The sequence below is a fragment of the Pan troglodytes genome, chromosome 4 (genome assembly GCF_028858775.2).
Source record: "Pan troglodytes isolate AG18354 chromosome 4, NHGRI_mPanTro3-v2.0_pri, whole genome shotgun sequence".
NCBI lineage: Eukaryota > Metazoa > Chordata > Mammalia > Primates > Hominidae > Pan > Pan troglodytes.
Window position 1 is genome coordinate 108,814,762 of NC_072402.2, and position 21,967 is coordinate 108,836,728.

Here is a 21,967-nt window from a genome sequence, read left to right on the forward strand (position 1 = left end):
TCACTGACTAGATTTTACTGAACTATGAAAATAAATACACATAATTTTTCACAAAATTTTGGGCCCAATTCCCCTAAAAGAATTGAGGATTAGGGAGAAAGGAGACAACTCAAAGTCATCCCATTAAGTGCAGTTTCTTTGAATCTTCTGCTTTATCTTTAAAAATTCATATAATTTATATATTTTATTCTATGTATTCCATAGATATCTTAATGTAAAATTAGTCATTTAAATTACACTGTCAATTAAAAGTAATGGGCAAGAGATTGCATCATACTAATTTAGTAAGAATGTTCCCAAATGTTGTAACAATGTGGATCATACATCTCTGGTTTTTTAAATGTATTGAGGCTTTCTTGGTGGACTAGTATAGTATACGGTCAGTTATGTCAATGTTTCATGGTCAATAAAAAGGAAGTTGCAAATTGTGATTTAAGCATATAAAGTTGGTTATATACATACTGAGACTACATTGTTAGTTATGCTATTTATATAATCTATATTCTCACTTTTGTCTCCTTCATTCAGAGAATAAGAGAGCTGTATGAAAGTCTACTGCTGGCCGGGCGCGGTGGCTCATGCCTATAATCCCAGCACTTTGGGAGGCCAAGGTGGGCAGATTTCAAGGTCAGGAGATCGAGACCATCCTGGCTAACACGGTGAAACCCTGTCTCTACTAAAAATACAAAAAAAATTAGCCAGGCATGGTGGCGGGCACCTGTAGTCCCAGCTACTCGGGAGGCTGAGGCAGGAGAATGGCGTGAACCTGGGAGCCGGAGCTTGCGGTGAGCCGAGATTGCGCCACTGCACTCCAGCCTGGGCGACAGAGCCAGACTCCCTCTCAAAAAAACAGAAAAAACAAGAAAGTCTAGCGGATATAATTCTTTGTTTGTTTGTATCCATAAAGTTTTGCTTTCCTGTTACTGAAACCATTTTTATCCAATGCCTAAAAAATCAATGGAGCCATTTATTGATCATTATACCCTTACCATTACAACATTTCCACATCTTATTTGCCAAGTAATCTATGCTCTCTATTAAACTCTTTCTGGGTCTCTTTGCTTTTGATATTTCTCATACATAGCATGTCATTTTAGTGTGTGGAGGTGAGGAGCGAGAGGGAGTGGATGAATTCCAAACAAAGGCATGTTTACTTTTAGTGCTGTTGCTGCATTTTTAAGTTTTCTGTTTTCATAGCTCCACATTATTTGTATAATTTTAACCTAAGAACAGATCTTTACATTTATTCCTTTTAACCATTTCTTATCGGTTTTTGTCCTATCCCCTCAGCATGTTGATATCTTGAGAGTTTGGCTCTTGGTTCTATTATTACATAACTCTCCCTCATAGGCTTTCTATTGCTTAATTCAGTTTTTGAAAAAGTGTTGACCAAGGCAGGACTAAGCCCTCCTTACCATCAAAGGAGGCAAATCTATAGGCTGGTAAAGTTATTTGTCAATGTTCTTTGTTAAAAAAGAAAAAAAAAGTTCCTTTAACTTTTAAGAATCAAATATCAATTTTTTCATTCTATCCATATCAAAATAAAGGTGAGGGGAAATTTATCAAATGCTTTACTGAAGTCAAAACATACTAAGCCCATATCAAACCTACAGATCAAATAAATTTATCTAAAAATGGGAATTTTAAAACATTTCAATTATATTCCTTTCTAAATCTTACAAGCCAACTCTCTGAGAATTATACCAGACAATAACATTAAACTGATCTGATTTTTTAGTATTCTCTCCTTTTTATTATTCAAAAGTACTAGGTTTTCTCAAATGTTTTTGTTCTAGCTGTAGCTTTGAGAATATCTCTTGGCTTTTGTCTGGCATTGCACTTTGTAAATACACCTATACTTTTTGATACTCAGTATTTACAGATTACCAAATAATATAGTTTCACTGATGATTATCATGCAAAAGTTATTTATATCTAAACACAAAGGATAATAGCTCATATACAAAGTTAATTGCAAATTGAATTTTTTGAGTCTCAGGTTCTACATTTCTAAAATAAGGATGATGCTTCATGTATTTTAGGGTTATTATTAGAATTAAAGTACATTATAAAAATAAAGTCCTTGGCAAATGGTAAGGAAAATACTTTAAATTTACTTATTTGAATGCCTATTTGTAACCATTATAAAGATTAGGAATAAAGACTGTTACACAGCCTGTCAGTAACTTTATTTTTAGTTTTCTGTCTAGGACTGCTTTGTGGCAATAGAAAGAAGGTTGAAAAGTTTAAGCACACAGTTATTGACAGCCTAGCAATTTTGAACTCTACCAAGATAGCAGAGTTCATAAGACAGAGTACCTCAGGTAAGAGGTGCACAGAGAAAGAAGCTCAGAGACCTGTAGGTATATCTCTTGAATATTTAGCTGAGTACTTTTCAGCACATGGCTGAAAACTCACATGACTATGAGAAAACTACCCAACACTGGGGAATGAATTACTTGAAAGGTTAGAGAGAATAGTGTCCATTACTTACTGAAAGCCAGGAAAATTGCCTATTTTCATCCACTAGACTGGAATATCTCACAACTCATTAGGCATTGGGTAGGGCACTCAGGATAGTCTTACTTTAGTAATTAATAATAATTAGCCCAAGGCTAATTGCTGCAATAATCCCGCATTAGAAATCTTAAAAGTAAGACTTGAAAGAATCAAACTGTTTCCAAGTAACTTAGCTGAATCCTACAATAAACTTCAAGAATATCTGTAGAAATAAAAAATACCTAGGACCCAAAAAGGAAAATTCACAATATTTTGTATACAACTAAAGATTATCAGACATGAAAAAAGTGAGAAAATATAACACATGATAAGGGGGGAAAGTGAAACTGATTCAGAGCTAACATCGAAGTTAGAATTAGCAGACAAGGACATTAAAATGGTTATTGTAAAATGGTTATTGTAACTATATTCAATATGTTCAAAAAGTTAAATATAGACACAGAATACATAAAGAAAATCCCAGTCCAACTTCTAGATATGAAATCTGTAATGTGTGAAATGAAATGCACAGTGAATGGTAATCATGAGAGATTAGATGTTGCAAAAAATAAGATGAGTAAACTTGAAGACATACCAAGGGAAACTATCCAAAATAAAACACAGAAGGAAAACAATAACTTAAAAATGAAAAGACCATCAGAGAGCTGTGAAACAACTGCAAGTGCCTAATATACATCTAATAAGTCTCTTAAGTAAAGAGGTACAGAAAAAAATATAGGAAGAAACAATGGTAAATTTCCAAATTTTAAAAAATTCTAAACCCACAGTTCCAAGAAGCTCAATGAAGCACAAGAAACAGATAAAACTACACTAATGCTCATCATAATCGAATTGCTCAAAACCAGAAAATCTTAAAAGCAGCCAATGGAATTGTAAAGACCTTCAGCATGTTCTTCTTAGGATTTCCTCTCCAGAGCGCTTCAACCCTTTCTCCTGTACTTCGTATATAGTATTTCATGAACAATATCATGATATAAGTAGAAAAAAATTTTACATTGGTTGGCCTTAATTATTGATTTCTACCTGTTAGCTTCTGTTTAAGTAGGAGGGTGGGAAGATTCTTTTCCATTCTCCGCTATTCTTGAAGTAGAGACAAGGATTGTCATAAATGAAACCAACACTTACTGAGTAGTTTTATCAGTTATTTTTCTTATACTACCTTATGAAATATTTGCAACAATCCTGTGAGCTATGTGCTATCCCCATTTTACAGATGCAAGAAAAGGCTCAGTGAGTGAAATATCCATTGTAGCACAACTAGTATGTGTAGCATCTGGCTGATTCTGAAGTGCACACTTTCTATTACTTGAGATTAAAGTTTGAGATTTTAAAATAAAAAATGCCTTCCACTAAGTGGAAATTATCCTCATTACCTAACTAATAGATATTGTAGTTGTCTCCTCAACATGGATTCTACCACTTCTTAATTTTGCATCTATTTCCTCACCCACCAGAGGGCTTTAGGGATTGATCCCAGCTCCTGGGATGGATCTGGATTAGTCTAACCTAGTATGGGTGTCCCAATATCCTTGCTTTGAGTTAATAGAGGTAACCAGGCTAATATTGATAAGCATATTGGTAAGCAAGTACCTTGACTCGGGTCTTATTCAGGATAAACATATAGCCACCTTTGGTGATGAACAATAAGCATAAGGTTTTTGAGGGGAAACCCTGAAAAAACGTTTCCTCACTTTAAAAAAAAAAAAAAAGGCAGTAGAGTGATAGTCTTCCCCTCTCATGAGATACAAACAAAGAAGCATACAGTGGCAATTACAATTAGCAATTATCCTAAGACCAGGATTGAGATGAAGCCGTGAATGGCAGAGAAACAAGAAGGGAAGAGCCTGAAGCTTTAAATATATAATTACACAAGTAGATTAATCAACCTTACCCTCACCCTCCTTTTGATTTCCAATTCCATGAGCTACTTAAGTAAAGGTTTTGTTTTTGTTTTGCTGTGTGGGTGGTTATTCTTACTGATTAATGCTACAACTTACCTGAATGCCAAGACAAGGCAAATTAATCTTGATTTAATTTGAAGTGGGAATAAGGGATGAGCAAGATGAAGACAGGCCCCAGTATCTTAGGGAACAAGCCAAAAATTATGACCTGGGATGGTAAGGATGCAGGAAAAGTAAACATGTAAAGAGGATGCCATTCTTTGGCATATTTCACATTGTTTCCTCCTGTGGCTTGAACATGTGTCCTATCCAAAATTCATGTTGAAGCTTAAATCCCCATTGTATTTGGGGAAGTGATTAAATCCTGAGGGCTCCACCGTCATAAATGGATTAGTTCCTTATAAAAAGGCTGGAGGAAACTAGCCTAGTCTCTTCTGTTCTTCCCATCTTCTACCATGTGAGAACACAGTGTTCACCCCCCTTTGCCCTTTCTGTCATTTCTGCTATGTGATGACACCTAGACAGTGCTATATATGAGGAACAGACCTTCACCAGACACTAAACCTACTGGCACTGGCACCTAGATCTTGGACTACCCAGCCTCCAGAACTGTGAGAAATCATTTCTGTTGTTTACAAATTCCCCAGTCTCAGGTATTTTGTTATAGTGGCACAAATGGGCTAAGAAACTTTCTATAAACAACGCTCATGTCAATAGATCATTGCCTTGGCAATTGAAGCTGAGATGCCACTTTTCAAGATGGTGCTCATAAATGCAGTATTTGTATGCCCCTATACTCTTCCCTCTTCTACTCTCCCTTCTGCTAGCTATTCTTGTGTGGAAGAGAGTGGCAGGGCATTCCAAATTGTATTGAGGATGAACTTAGATTGTGTTTGGAGCAGATATCTTAGATATAAAATTTATGGAATGATTCAGGGTAAATATCAAATGGATGTGGAGTTTGAGGAAGATTTGGTAATATCTTTTTTTTTTTTTTTTTGAGACAGAGTCTCGCTCTGTCACCCAGGCTGGAGGGCAGTGGCTCGATCTTGGCTCACTGCAAGCTCTGCCTCCCAGGTTCATGCCATTCTCCTGCTTCAGCCTCCCAAGTAGCTGGGACTACAGGTGCCCGCCACCACCCCCGGCTAATTTTTTGTATTTTTAGTAGAGACAGGGTTTCACCATGTTAGCCAGGATGGTCTCGATCTCCTGACCTCGTGATCCGCCCGCCTCGGCCTCCCAAAGTGCTGGGATTACAGGCGTGAGCCACTGCGCCCAGCCAGTAATATCTTAAGAGTGTAGACCATACTTTATCTTGGTACTATATCTACCACATAATAGTTCTCAATAGATACGCTGAGTAAAAGAATGAAGGAATTAAAATGAATTAAACGTTAAATACGTGTTTCCCAAGAATAAGCTGTTTTAAAGTCCATCATGAGTCAGAAACTGAATTGGCAGCAGCAACTATCAGATAAACTATCTGATTGCTGGCACCTGCTCTGTGCAAAAGGGAAAAGGAAACTATCAATCAATGTCATTGCAACCTATCATTATTCTTCACAGCTTCCTTTTTCTGAGACGGAGTCTCGCTCTGTCGCCCAGACTGCACTGCAGTGGTGTGATCTTGGCTCACTGCAACCTCCGCCTACCGGGTTCAAGTGGTTCTCCTGCTTCAGCCTCCCTAGTAGCTGGGACTACAGGCACATGCCACCACACCTGGCTAATTGTTTTTTGTATTTTTAGTAGAGATGGGGTTTCACCATGTTAGCCAGGATGGTCTTAATCTCCTGACCTCATGATCTGCCCACCTTGGCCTCCCAAAGTGCTGGGATTACAGGCATGAGTTAGCGTGCCTGGCCCACAGTTTCTTTTGAAACAACCCTATGCCTTCTTTTCCCCAAAAAATGCAAAATGAAAAAAAATTAAACTTGCATTTATTCAATCATCAAACATCCACTGAGCCTTTATTCTGTGTCATCCTTGGACACACAACTAAGAACATGAATAATTTGGAAACCTTAACATCATATTAGAGGATATTTGTCATTTGTGAACCTGTGGCCCAGTCCTCACTTTCCGTAACACAGCTTTAATACTTCTATAAAGTATAACAAACTATGTTTTTTTATTTTTAGATGCTAATTTTCACACATTTCTCCAAAATTCACATAAGACTTTTGCTAGGTTGTAATCAGAAGGCAAAAAAACACCAAGTCTCACTGGCTTGCAACAACAGTTAATTCTCACTCACATTACAAACTGGCAACCTCAAGTCAGCTGCAGGCTTTGTCTACAGACCTCATTTCAGGACCCAGGCTGAAAAAGCAGCTCCAGTTTGAGACATGCCTTTCTCTTTTGGCAACAGAAAAGAGCGAGAGAGTTAGTAGAAATAGACAATGACTCTTCAAGCATCTGCTGAGACTTGGTGTTTGGTTTTTTGTTCTTGCGATAGTTTACTGAGAATGATGATTTCCAATTTCATCCATGTCCCTACAAAGGACATGAACTCATCATTTTTTATGGTTGCATAGTATTCCATGGTGTATATGTGCCACATTTTCTTAATCCAGTCTATCATTGTTGGACATTTGGGTTGGTTCCAAGTCTTTGCTATTGTGAATAATGCCACAATAAACATACGTGTGCATGTGTCTTTATAGCAGCATGATTTATAGTCCTTTGGGTATATACCCAGTAATGGGATGGCTGGGTCAAATGGTATTTCTAGCTCTAGATCCCTGAGGAATCGCCACACTGACTTCCACAATGGTTGAACTAGTTTACAGTCCCACCAACAGTGTCAAAGTGTTCCTATTTCTCCACATCCTCTCCAGCACCTGTTGTTTCCTGACTTTTTAATGATTGCCATTCTAACTGGTGTGAGATGGTATTTCATTGTGGTTTTGATTTGCATTTCTCTGATGGCCAGTGATGGTGAGCATTTTTTCATGTGTTTTTTGGCTGCATAAATGTCTTCTTTTGAGAAGTGTCTGTTCATGTCCTTTGCCCACTTTTTGATGGGGTTGTTTGTTTTTTTCTTGTAACTTTGTTTGAGTTCACTGTAGATTCTTGATATTAGCCCTTTGTCAGATGAGTAGGTTGCGAAAATTTTCTCCCATTTTGTAGGTTGCCTGTTCACTCTGATGGTAGTTTCTTTTGCTGTGCAGAAGGTCTTTAGTTTAATTAGATCCCATTTGTCAATTTTGTCTTTTGTTGCCATTGCTTTTGGTGTTTTAGACATGAAGTCCTTGCCCATGCCTATGTCCTGAATGGTAATGCCTAGGTTTTCTTCTAGGGTTTTTATGGTTTTAGGTCTAACATTTAAGTCTTTAATCCATCTTGAACTGATTTTTGTATAAGGTGTAAGGAAGGGATCCAGTTTCAGCTTTCTACATATGGCTAGCCAGTTTTCCCAGCACCATTTATTAAATAAGGAATCCTTTCCCCATTGCTTGTTTTTCTCAGCTTTGTCAAAGATCAGATAGTTGTAGATATGCGGTGTTATTTCTGAGGGCTCTGTTCTGTTCAATTGATCTATATCTCTGTTTTGGTACCAGTACCATGCTGTTTTGGTTACTGTAGCCTTGTAGTATAGTTTGAAGTCAGGTAGTGTGGTGCCTCCAGCTTTGTTCTTTTGGCTTAGGATTGACTTGGCAATGCAGGCTCTCTTTTGGTTCCATATGAACTTTAAAGTAGTTTTTTCCAATTCTGTGAAGAAAGGCATTGGTAGCTTGATGGGGATGGCATTGAATCTGTAAATTACCTTGGGCAGTATGGCCATTTTCACGATATTGATTCTTCCTACCCATGAGCATGGAATGTTCTTCCATTTGTTTGTATCCTCTTTTATTTCCTTCAGCAGTGGTTTGTAGTTCTCCTTGAAGAGGTCCTTCACATCCCTTGTAAGTTGGATTCCAAGGTATTTTATTCTCTTTGAAGCAATCGTGAATGGGAGTTCACTCATGATTTGGCTCTCTGTTTGTCTGTACAGGAATGCTTGCGATTTCTGCACATTGATATTGTATCCTGAGACTTTGCTGAAGTTCCTTATCAGCTTAAGGAGATTTTGGGCTGAGATGATGGGGTTTTCTAGATATACAATCATGTCATCTGCAAACAGGGACAATTTGACTTCCTCTTTTCCTAACTGAATACCCTTTATTTCCTTCTCCTGCCTAATTGCCCTGGCCAGAATTTCCAATACTATGTTGAATAGGAGTGGTGAGAGAGGGCATCCCTGTCTTGTGCCAGTTTTCAAAGGGAATGCTTCCAGTTTTTGCCCATTCAGTATGATATTGGCTGTGGGTTTGTCATAGATAGCTCTTATTATTTTGAAATACCTCCCATCAATACCTAATTTATTGAGATTTTTTAGCATGAAGGGATGTTTAATTTTGTCAAAGGCCTTTTCTGCATCTATTGAGATAATCATGTGGTTTTTGTCTTTGGCTCCGTTTATATGCTGGATTACATTTATTGATTTTCGTATATGGAACCAGCCTTGCATCCCAGGGATGAAGCCCACTTGATCATGGTGGATAAGCTTTTTGATGTGCTGCTGGATTCGTTTTGCCAGTATTTTATTGAGGATTTTTGCATCAATGTTCATCAAGGATATTGGTCTAAAATTCTCTTTTTTGGTTATGTCTCTGCCCGGCTTTGGTTTCAGAATGATGCTGGCCTCATAAAATGAGTTAGGGAGGATTCCCTCTTTTTCTATTGATTGGAATAGTTTCAGAAGGAATGACACCAGTTCCTCCTTGTACCTCTGGTAGAATTCGGCTGTGAATCCATCTGGTCCTGGACTCTTTTTGGTTGGTAAGCTATTGATTATTGCCACAATTTCAGATCCTGTTATTGGTCAATTCAGAGATTCAACTTCTTCCTGGTTTAGTCTTGGGAGAGTGTATGTGTCAAGGAATTTATCCATTTCTTCTAGATTTTCTAGTTTATTTGCGTAGAGGTGTTTGTAGTATTCTCTGATGGTAGTTTGTATTTCTGTGGGATCGGTGGTGATAACCCCTTTATCATTTTTTATTGCCTCTATTTGATTCTTCTCTCTTTTTTTCTTTATTAGTCTTGCGAGCGGTCTATCAATTTTGTTGATCCTTTCAAAAAACCAGCTCCTGGATTCTTTAATTTTTTGAAGGGTTTTTTGTGTCTCTATTTCCTTCAGTTCTGCTCTGATTTTAGTTATTTCTTGCCTTCTGCTAGCTTTTGAATGTGTTTGCTCTTGCTTTTCTAGTTCTTTTAATTGTGATGTTAGGGTGTCAATTTTGGATCTTTCCTGCTTTCTCTTGTGGGCATTTAGTGCTATAAATTTCCCTCTACACACTGCTTTGAATGCATCCCAGAGATTCTGGTATGTTGTGTCTTTGTTCTCATTGGTTTCAAAGAACATCTTTATTTCTGCCTTCATTTCGTTATGTACCCAGTAGTCATTCAGGAGCAGGTTGTTCAGTTTCCATGTAGTTGAGTGGTTTTGAGTGAGATTCTTAATCCTGAGTTCTAGTTTGATTGCACTGTGGTCTGAGAGATAGTTTGTTATAATTTCTGTTCTTTTACATTTGCTGAGGAGAGCTTTACTTCCAACTATGTGGTCAATTTTGGAATAGGTGTGGTGTGGTGCTGAAAAAAATGTATATTCTGTTGATTTGGGGTAGAGGGTTCTGTAGATGTCTATTAGGTCCGCTTGGTGCAGAGCTGAGTTCAATTCCTGGGTGTCCTTGTTGACTTTCTGTCTCGTTGATCTGTCTAATGTTGACAGTGGGGTGTTAAAGTCTCCCATTATTAATGTGTGGGAGTCTAAGTCTTTTTGTAGGTCACTCAGGACTTGCTTTATGAATCTGGGTGCTCCTGTATTGGGTGCATGTATATTTAGGATAGTTAGCTCTTCTTGTTGAATTGATCCCTTTACCATTATGTAATGGCCTTCTTTGTCTCTTTTGATCTTTGTTGGTTTAAAGTCTGTTTTATCAGAGACTAGGATTGCAACCCCTGCCTTTTTTTGTTTTCCATTTGCTTGGTAGATCTTCCTCCATCCTTTTATGTTGAGCCTATGTGTGTCTCTGCATGTGAGATGGGTTACCTGAATACAGCACACTGATGGGTGTTGACTCTTTATCCAATTTGCCAGTCTGTGTCTTTTAATTGGAGCATTTAGTCCATTTATGTTTAAAGTTAATAGTGTTATGTGTGAATTTGATACTGTCATTATGATGTTAGCTGGTTATTTTGCTCGTTAGTTGATGCCGTTTCTTCCTAGTCTCGATGGTCTTTACATTTTGGCATGATTTTGCAGTGGCTGGTACTGGTTGTTCCTTTCCATGTTTAGTGCTTCCTTCAGGAGCTCTTTTAGGGCAGGCCTGGTGGTGACAAAATCTCTGAGCATTTGCTTGTCTGTAAAGTATTTTATTTCTCCTTCACTTATGAAGCTTAGTTTGGCTGGATATGAAATTCTGGGTTGAAAATTCTTTCCTTTAAGAATGTTGAATACTGGCCCCCACTCTTCTGGCTTGCAGGGTTTCTGCCGAGAGATCCGCTGTTCGTCTGATGGGCTTCCCTTTGAGGGTAACCCGACCTTTCTCTCTGGTTGCCCTTAACATTTCTTCCTTCATTTCAACTTTGGTGAATCTGACAATTATGTGTCTTGGAGTTGCTCTTCTCGAGGAGTATCTTTGTGGCGTTCTCTGTATTTCCTGAATCTGAACGTTGGCCTGCCTTGCTAGATTGGGGAAGTTCTCATGGATAATATCCTGCAGAGTGTTTTCCAACTTGGTTCCATTCTCCCCATCACTTTCAGGTACACCAATCAGACGTAGATTTGGTCTTTTCACATAGTCCCATATTTCTTGGAGGCTTTGCTCGTTTCTTTTTATTCTTTTTTCTCTAAACTTCCCTTCTCGCTTCATTTCATTCATTTCATCTTCCATTGCTGATACCCTTTCTTCCTGTTGATGGCTTCGGCTCCTGAGGCTTCTGCATTCTTCACGTAGTTCTCAAGCCTTGGTTTTCAGCTCCATCAGCTCCTTTAAGCACTTCTCTGTATTGGTTATTCCAGTTATACATTCTTCTAAATTTTTTTCAAAGTTTTCAACTTCTTTGCCTTTGGTTTGAATGTCCTCCCGTAGCTCAGATTAATTTGATCGTCTGAAGCCTTCTTCTCTCAGCTCGTCAAAGTCATTCTCCGTCCAGCTTTGTTCCGTTGCTGGTGAGAAGCTGCGTTCCTTTGGAGGAGGAGAGGCACTCTGCTTTTTAGAGTTTCCAGTTTTTCTGTTCTGTTTTTTCCCCATCTTTGTGGTTTTATCTACTTTTGGTCTTTGATGATGGTGATGTACAGATGGGTTTTTCGTGTGGATGTCCTTTCTGTTTGTTAGTTTTCCTTCTAACAGACAGGACCCTCAGCTGCAGGTCTGTTGGAGTACCCTGCAGTGTGAGGTGTCAGTGTGCCCTGCTGGGGGGTGCCTCCCAGTTAGGCTGCTCGGGGGTCAGGGGTCAGGGACCCACTTGAGGAGGCAGTCTGCCCGTTCTCAGATCTCCAGCTGCATACTAGGAGAACCACTGCTCTCTTCAAAACTGTCAGACAGGGACATTTAAGTCTGCAGAGGTTACTGCTGTCTTTTTGTTTTTCTGTGCCCTGCCCCCAGAGGTGGAGCCTACAGAGGCAGGCAGGCCTCCTTGAGCTGTGGTGGACTCCACCCAGTTCCAGCTTCCAGCTGCTTTGTTTACCTAAGCAAGCCTGGGCAATGGTGGGCGCCCCTCCCCCAGCCTCGCTGCCGCCTTGCAGTTTGATCCCAGACTGCTGTGTTAGCAATCAGCAAGACTCTGTGGGCGTAGGACCCTCCGAGCCAGGTGCGGGATATAATCTCGTGGTGCGCCGTTTTTTTAAGCCCGTCGGAAAAGCGCAGTATTCGGGTGGGAGTGACCCAATTTTCCAGGTGCCGTCCGTCACCCCTTTCTTTGATTAGGAAAGGGAACTCCCTGACCCCTTGCGCTTCCCAAGTGAGGCAATGCCTCGCCCTGCTTCGGCTCTCACACGGTGCACGCACCCACTAACCTGCGCCCACTGTCTGGCACTCCGTAGTGAGATGAACCCGGTACCTCAGATGGAAATGCAGAAATCACCGGTCTTCTGCGTCGCTCACGCTGGGAGCTGTAGACCGGAGCTGTTCCTATTCGGCCATCTTGGCTCCTCCCGTCTCCCCTCTTTTTTAATTTAAAGAACATTTACAAATAATTAGCAACTTGTTCACTTTTAAGTCATACCAAAAACATGGCTGAAAATGTGCACTGCTATTGAGAAATCCGGGGTACAAATGAAAATACAAGTAAGTACAACATGTCAAGGACTAAATAACAAGCTCTCATTCTGTTAGCATCTGCCCCTTAATGATCTTAACATCCAAAGTGTTTGAGGCTGTGTGCCAAGAACTATAAAATAAATCAATATTTTTTTTGTTCAAGAATGTATGAGTCAGATATTCAAATTAGCTAACAAGTGACTTTTGTTTCATAATAAAATAATTACATTTTAGAACTGGAAGGAACCTGAGAGAGTACACTGATCTGTGTAGAGACAGACCCTCTTTATCTCTTTCAAGTACATTTACATTAGTAAATATACCCTTTTTATCCCTCTCAAGTACAAGTAGTTACATTAGTCACTCGACCCAAACCTTAATAGGCTGCCAAAACATTTTCATAAACGAAATGAAATGGAAATAAAACAGTAAGAGAAGAGGTTATTCCATATGTTGAACTTTGGTCCTGGGCTCTAAGCTCACCACTGTTTTAGTTAACGTTCACATGCTCAGAGATTGTTCCCCAAACCTACATCTTGGTAAGGCAGCTGGCTCCTGAGGAGTGAGGCGTCTTGACACCCACTTCACTGGAATCAGTCTCCTTCAGCATCCTAAGGCACTTAGCTCTAATGAACTGCCCAGACTCCCGTTTGCATTATGATAAGCTCCTCTTTAGAACCTCTACTGTCTGCTTTTGACAGCCGACCTCAAGGAATACTGACTTAATCCAGGAATCCCAATAACATTTAATATTTATCTTCCTTTTCTGGGAGGAATCTACACTTATCCAAGTTGCCCAAGTGAGCAGTTCCCTCCCCCCAAATAATTAGTTCTACTCCCCAGAGGGTCTGTGAGTGAATCCCTCTGTCACTTTTGAAATGTCCCATTATAGTTTTCATCTGTAAATATGTCAATATGTATCCAAAAGATGAGGATCTTTAAAAACGTAATCATAATGCTACTATCACATGTAAAAATGAAACATAATTCCTTAATATCATCAGATATCCAGTGTTTAAATTTTTTCAGTCTCATGTTTTTGTACGTTTTTAAATAATCACATGTTTAAATCGTTTGCATCTCCAAGGCGTCGACCTCCCCTCCATTCTCCTGGGCGTCGCGCTTCCCTCTTTGTTTCCCGCCCTTGCGGTTCCGTCGGAACCTAACGAGCTTCCTCCCACCGCAAAAGAGCTGGAGAACAATGCTAGGCAACGTGCTGGAGACCTTGGCCCTCGGAACCCAAGTCACGCCTCCCACGTGAGCTCTGGAGGGAGAACTTTATGTGTTGCACTGAGGGCAGTCTCCGGAAACGCGATTCGCAGCGGGCGCCGGAAGCGGTCTTGTGTCTGCAGCTCTGGCAGAGGACCGTTCCACTAGACACGCTGAAGGGACTGGGTACGTGTTTTCCTTCAGGACCAGAGCTGAGAGGAGCTGGGATCGCGGCGGCAATGGAACGGGCCTCAGAAAGGCGCACGGCCAGCGCGCTTTTTGCGGGGTTCCGGGCCTTGGGACTTTTCAGCAACGACATTCCACACGTGGTGCGGTTCAGCGCGCTCAAGCGCCGGTTCTATGTAACAACCTGCGTGGGCAAGAGTTTCCACACCTATGACGTGAGTGACTTCTTTTGTTAGCTTCCCAGGAAAACCACCCTCCTTGGCCCCTAACTCTGTCCTGGAGCAGTCCGGTTCTCCCTTCCCATTTACCACGGGCTTCCCTTCTTTAACCCCTCCCTGTCCTATTAATATTTCGCCATCCGGTCACGTCCATGTGCTGATTTGGCACTTGCAGTCCTCCTGGGGCGTGTTTCAGAGGCAGCCTGGCCAAGGGGAAACTGCTAGAGAACATCTCAGTTGTATGGCCGTAATATTTGTTCAGTGAATATTTATTGACCTTCCCTTGAAGGTGGAAACATAATTAAGACAAACCTCTACCTCTTGCATTCTTAATGAGAGAGAAAAACATGCACGCTATTACGTTATTGGTGACACGAGCTGAGTTAGAAATTCACTCTAGGTGGAATACATTGGGAGAACCGGAGATGGTGAGATTAATTACCGTTAGGGAAAATATCTAATAGCAATCAGTTATTTTCAAGTAACGCAAAGTGTCTGGCACTGTCGCTCTAAGCCTTGCAGCCGTTTCTTTGCAACATAGGTGTCATTATACCGTAGCACCTTTATATAATCTATTAAAGTAAATTTCAGATAAATCACTTGTTAGTGATGATTTTTTCTCCTATAACAGTTCATCGATCATTGTAATAGTGTCTCTTGTTTACTTGTTTCTTTTGTCTTCTCCGAAAGAATGTAACCTCTGTGAGAACAGGAACCTTGATGAGGAGGATGATAATAGTCAGTGTTAATTAAGTACTTTCTTTTCTGGAAAACAGGTAGAGATGTCTCTCTTGGAGGATTGTGAATATCAAATGGCTTATTAGCAAAAAGAGCTGGGAGGTAGGAACTAGTTGAGTTAGTGGAAAAGGAAAGTGAGGGCAGAGCTGAGGTGAAGAGCAATTGGGTTTCTCAGAGTCTAAGTTGGTAATGGAGACAGGGTGGGTTAGAACCATATTAATCATGTGAAAGTATTTAGTGTTACCATTCTCTGCACTTGTTCCTTGCTTGCTAACTTTTGCTTTTGCTGGTTAATGTTTTCTTCCTTGAAATGTAATTTTTCTGAGTTTATTACTGAAATAACTCTTGAAATCTTGTCTTTGGTACAGTGTCTTTCCTGACACTGCGTTACACACAGACACATGTGTTTTTCCCTATATTCTACTTCCAAAGAAACCCTGTGGTGAGGAGAGTAACATATTTGTACATTTTATAAAGTTAACAATTTACTTACTGTGTGTTGACATTTAGTCATAATAAAGATGGCTTTTAAGTTCTCCTCTAGTTCTAACACTGATGATACATTCGTAACATCATGGCATGTAAATGTTCTTTACCCAGACTGTACACTGCTCAGATTAACCAATGCATTGGGCTGTGACCTCTAAAACTGAAAATACTTGGGAGTAAAAAGAAAAAAAAAAAGGAGCTAATGAACCTAAGTCACTAATTGGGTCTACAAGTGCTCTATCCCATGACTATGGCTATATATGCTGTCCCCAGTCAGACTTCCTACAGTCCTACAAATTAGTTTCTTCTACAGGGGAAACTAGACAAGTTGTGAATAGGTGGTGGTAGTGATGGTAGTAGCTATCATGTATTGAGCAGTTATTATATGACTGGCCCCATTCTGTTTTACACAAATTTACTCATTGAATCCTCATAACAATCCCATAAAGTAAATAAATACCTGTTTTACAAATGAAGAATTTGAGGCACAGGGAGCTTATTTTTCCAGGGTCATACAGCTGGATCAGTAGCCATGATTGGGGTCAGCAAATTACAGTCTGTAAGCCAGTCTAGCCCACTGTTTGTTTTTGTATGACCCAGGAGTTACGAATGATTTTGACATGTTTAAATGTTTGTGGAGGCAGGCTGGGGGTAGAGAGAAGGATATTTCATGACATGAAAACTATGTGAAAATCAAATTTCAGTATCTATAGATAAAAGTTTAATATACTCATGCACATTATTTATCTATTACGTATGGCTGTTTTCATGCTACGGTGGCAGAAGTGAGTAGTTGGCAACAGAGACCACATGCATTGCCTGCAAAGCCTAAAATATTTAATATTTGGCCCATTATAGAAAACATTTGCCTACCCCTTCCATCACCACTCCTGGTGAAATACAGTTGAAAATATAAACTTTCCTAATAAAGAAAATTAGTGTCAGTAAGTGTCCTTCTTATGAAGGACAGCATAGCAAATATACGTATGAGGTTATATCTTAATCTTCAGGTGTTAGGTTATTATGATTATGTTTGTTAATGAAAATTTAACCTTTTTTCTTTTTTAAACAGGTTCAGAAACTTAGTCTGGTTGCAGTAAGTAAGTATGGACTTTATTCTGAATTTATGCACATCTAAACTTTTTTTTTATTTTGACATAAATGTGAGACTTACAGAGCATATAAGGAAGCCAGGGTAACATGTATGTCTTATAAACTTACATTATCAGCAACAAAAAAGGGTGCCAGGATAAATCATGTTTTGCTTTTAGTTGTTATGTATCTTTATTTTCTTTAATCTGGAACTGTTCTTTAGACTTTGTGCTTCATGACATTGACACATTGACATTTTTGAAGAGTACAGGCTCATTTAGAATGTCCTTCAGTTTGAGTTTTTTTGACATTTCTTCAGGATTCGATTTAGGTTGTACCCCTTGGGAGGAATCACAGTGAACTGTATCAGAAGGCACATGCTGTTAGTTGGTTCTGTTCCTGGTAGTGATTGGTTAGGAGGCTCTATTTTTAAGTTAGTGTTTTGTCATTTGTAACAAGTAAGTATCTTTTGGTAGTATGCACTGGGACTATGTAAATATCTTAGTACTCTTCAAAGTTATTACCTGCTGCTTTTATATTTTATGATGATACTTGCCTGAATCAGTTATTAGTGTGATGGTTGCCAAATGCATGTTGATTATCCTTAATCCAAAAATTTGAAACCCAAAATGCTCCTAAGTCTGAAACTTTTTGAGAGCCAACATGACGTTAACAGGGAAATATTCATTGGAACATTTCCGATTTCAGATTTTCAGATTAGGAACATTCACCTGGTTATGCAAATAGTCCAAAATCCAAAAAAATCCGGAATCTGAAACACTTCTGGTCTCAAGCATTTCAGATAAAGCATAGTCAGCCTATAGTGATTTTCTTTTGCCATCATTCCTTCTACTGTAAGGAAAAGTTTTCCCTTTTCTCACATTTTGGTATTTCTTTCCAATGGAAGGGTTTTTTTTAAACTATCTAATAGAATAAAACATATCTCAGGGCGGAGAGGTACTTGTTTTACCATCAAATATGGTTCTTGTGAGAGAAACAGAAGACCTACAAGGACTGTAATGTGTATGTGTATTAAACTTATATTTTAATAATAGATTAGAAGGCAGAAGAAAGGCATTGGAACTTAAGTTGAATACAAAAGTGAATGATAAACTTATAAAACAGGGTTATGCAAACAAATACTAATATGGAATTTGCAGCATGAAAAGTACAACAATCCTGTGTCTACTAACCCTCCTGCCCCAAAAGAGGAAATGAAAAGGTCAGTGTGAGCAGGATACTGAGAGAAGAATCATATGTCACGTGAGAAATGCTAAAGATTGATAGGCATATTTCCCTTGGAGAAGACTGTAGAAACAATATTGTCTTTAAATGTTTTAGGAATAGGCATATAGAATACCATATGTAATATTTTTGGGTTGGTCCAAAGGGTAGAGTTAGAGATTTAGATTTTGAGTTACTTTTAAAATTTTTCTGGAGTTATTAGTGAACTTGATGTTCCAGAAGATACTCACATGGGTTAGGCATGTGGCTCACGCCTGTAATCCCAGCACTTTGGAAGGCCGAGGTGGGCAGATCACCTGAGGTCAGGAGTTCAAGACCAGCCTGTCTAACATGGCGAAACCCTGTCTCTTCTAAAAATACAAAAATTAGCCGGGTGTGGTGGTGCACTCCTATAATCCCAGCTACTTGGGAGGCTGAGGCAGGAGAATCAGTTGAACCTGGGAGGCGGATGTTGCAGTGTGCCAAGATTGCATCACTGCACTCCAGCCTGAGCGGCACAGCAAGACTCCGTCTCTCAAAAAAAAAGAAAAAAAAAAAAGATGTTCACATGAAGACTGGATGACTGTCGTGTCAGAGCTTTGTGTTTCAAATGACAGTTTTTTCCAAATAACCTCAAAAAGCTTGTTTTCATTTCTCTAGGATTATGTTTTTATTTCTGCAAATCCTAGACATTCTCTTAGGGAAGGACAAGGTGATTTCCTATCCTTAGTTTGATAGTTACTATTAGATATCTAAAATATTTTAGTTAAAATTTTATACACTGATTCTCAACTTTGATCTTTATTTATATATATTTTTAAATTATAGCCATGAAAAATGTTATATGTATACTTGAGGTTTCTCTTTAACATCTTAAAAATCCCTGTTTCTTTCATTTTGTATTTTCTGCTAGGTAATTCTGTTCCACAGGATATCTGCTGTATGGCAGCTGATGGCAGATTAGTCTTTGCTGCTTATGGAAATGTTTTCTCTGCATTTGCCCGTAATAAAGAGGTTGGTATCGCTGAACTACTTGTTTGTCAGTCAGTATTTGTTTGTCATGATAGTGGAGGGAACTTTAATTTTGTCATTCTTTACCCAGCACACTCTGGAACTATACAGTATTCTTTTTTTTCTAATGTATATTCAGTTTTCTGGAGGAAGATAAATTTTCAGAAAAGGCTTACTTAAAACTGGTGCTTTACTTCAGTTTCTTTGCCAGAGATGAATATCAGAATTACTTGGAGACCTTCTTCAAAATTTTTTATGCCGTTAGTTCCCATCTCAGGAGTTTTCTGTTTTGTATATTTGTTGAGATAGGACGTAATGTGTATTATTAAGTGTAGTTTTAAAATACTTTCCTAGAAAATTCATATTTGTACCACCACTTTATGTGGATTGGTTATTTATTATGTATAACTTAGCTTATAACTCTTTTTCTAAAAATCAGATGCCTGTTCGCTGTTTAGAGAAAGCTAGATTCTATGTTTTCTCCACTGCTAAGGAAAGATCTTTTCTGGTCTAAATCTACCAGTTGGTTTCTGAATTTGTCCTGGAACAACTAGCTTGAGAAGTGACCTGGCCTTAATGGTCTAGAATGAAAGGAAATGTAGGAATGGAGATACAAAGATAGCCAAATGATAGTATCACTGTACTTGTCAGGGACTTGGAGTGAGGTGGTTCCCACAGTCTTTCATCATCACTTCCTGTGGCAGAGGAAGGTAACTTATCTGTAGAGTTCTTTAATGGAAGGTGTTCAGATTTTTAGAATTGGAAAAAATGTTCATTTTTGTATTGTTGTTTATAGTTTTCCCAGGGAGATATATGTGATTTACATGAGGAGACTTTATCCTATATGTATAACCTATATGTGGTTCAGATGTGGAGACTTTAATAAAGGACCTTTATGCACAGGTGTGGTCAGGGTTAGGGGAACAAAATAGGGGTGGGGAGGCATCAGACACTGTCAACTGTAGGAAGTTGTTACCACCCCTAAGGCCAAAGGGCCAAGGAGAGGAAACAGTGTTACTGGAATCTAGTGAGAACTGAAACCATGGAGAAGGGGCTATACTTATGGAGGGATCAGCTACTGTAAGGATCTCTGTCAAAGCAGAAAGGTATGGGGAAGAAGACCCTATATCCCCCTTTCCCATCCCATCTGAAAGCCAGTTGGTGATGGAGTCTTTAGAGATCAGCCTTCTGGAATATACCATCTCGCTAGGATATATGTAGTTGCACTGATTGAATTGGGTGAGGGAACTAGGTGTGTGTGCATGCCTCCTCTCTAACCCAAGATGGAAGGCAGAGCCTCAAAGGTCTCATTTCTTTGTTCTTAATGGACAGTTTACTTCCTTATTGTTGAACTGGCTGAGGGAGCAGATGAACATGCCTGGTCCCTTAATATTTATGTGTTCATCCTAACCTTGAATAATCAAAAGTTGGGGTACATTTCTTAACAGAAGCATCTCAGGATTAGCATGTTTTTGGGATAATATGAATAATATGACATGATGACTGAGTAATAATATGAAATTCTTTTAAATTTCGATGTTTTAGATAGTACATACCTTTAAGGGTCATAAGGCAGAAATCCATCTCTTGCAACCCTTTGGAGACCACATTATCTCTGTTGATACTGACGGCATTCTTATTATTTGGCACATATATTCAGAAGGTAAGAGTTAACTCATTTATTTGCTTTATCTTAGGGTAGTATGTGTTTAATTAAAATTTAAAATCTATGTAAACATCTATGCCAGAGATTTTGCCTGTAAATAGTAAGAAATTAAAAAAATCAAAAATCTTTAACGTGTAAGAAAAAAAGTTCTAAGTAAGAAAGAGATAAACAACTTTAGCAAGTTAACTACTTATAAACTGTTTAATGTGCTTACCTCAACTAATGTATTTTCCATTGCAGTTCTCCAACTTTAATGATTTGTTGTATTGTTTTCCCTGTGGAGTGAATATTGATGTATTTTCATACCTGAGTAATTCTTGGTTTGTATTTTCACCTTTTAGTAAAGGAGACTGTAATAGTAAACTTGATCTTGTAATCTGAAGGAAAATATACATCCATTTCCTAGGGATATGAGTCAGTTTCTTTCAACTGTGATAGCTTAGACAGTGGCTATGTTTATGGGATTATGTATCTTTAAACATGAAGAATTTATCCCTAGGATATCTACACCTTTCCTCAATAAAATACTGGGTTCATCATGAATTGAATCTTTTAAGTTCTTTAATCTGGTTACATTTTTAGCTTATATTGCCTCTTGGGTTTTTTTGTTTTTTTGGTTTTTTTTTAGTAAATATCCTGAAGATTGCATTTCTGGGAATTATTCCAGGTTCTTATTTCAGATTAGTAACCCTTTTCTTGTTTTGTTTTTGCTCAAGTAGAGGGAGGGAACAGAATTCCAAAAGTATTCCCTGTGCAGATAGAAGTTAAAAGGGCTTTAATTAGGTTACAGGATCTGGTTCTTACATTCCAGCAGACTCTCTTGAACCAGTATATTCAGGGAGCCATTTGTAGTGACTGACGAATAAAGGCAAGGATCTCTTAAAATAGCATTCAAAGTAAAGTTTATATAATTTTCACCTATACCTATACATCCTAAACTGTGGTACCCATACCCTGGGATTGTACAGCAGTGTGCCAGATAGTATGTGAACCTAAAGATTAAGTGAAATGTACCTTCTTTGATACACAAATTTACTGGAAAATAGAGTGGAACATTGTTTTAATCGTGGAGGAACTGTAAAGTGAAAAGCAGAATTCAAACATAGAAATTTTGAATGTAACCAAAGATTTCAGATAATTTTTTTATCTTGGAGCAAGTGACCACTGGCGATGCCACCCCCCACTCCACAGGGTTATACGTTTTTTTTTCTCCTTTATTAGAGATTATTTTGTGGAAATGTGTGAGAAGTACTCTTATTTCACTGAGGTGTGCCTTTTATTTTTGGCATTTTTTGAGTGGCCCATCAAACTTTCCAGATAATTGGCTCTTCATTCCCTGAAAGAGCTAAGTATAAGCACTTCACTTGGAATATTCACTCCTGTCTGTTGATCAAATTACAGAAACATTAA

General features: G+C 38.7%; 1 protein-coding gene across 4 annotated transcripts in view; it reads left to right on the forward strand.

Annotated features, from left to right (window-relative positions):
- The first annotated feature begins 13,888 nt into the window (after window positions 1–13,888).
- Window positions 13,889–21,967, forward strand: part of WDR36 (WD repeat domain 36) — a 38,311-nt gene continuing 30,232 nt past the window's right edge. For all 4 annotated transcript variants that reach the window (XR_010156969.1, XR_001717833.3, XM_517870.7 and 1 more), the window contains exons 1-4: window positions 13,889–14,334; window positions 16,637–16,664; window positions 18,794–18,894; window positions 20,437–20,554. Coding sequence is in view for 2 of the 4 variants with exons in the window: in XM_517870.7 (XP_517870.2) it covers window positions 14,005–14,334; window positions 16,637–16,664; window positions 18,794–18,894; window positions 20,437–20,554 (577 nt within the window). In the remaining 2 variants the exon portion in view is untranslated. The remainder of the gene's footprint in view (window positions 14,335–16,636; window positions 16,665–18,793; window positions 18,895–20,436; window positions 20,555–21,967) is intronic.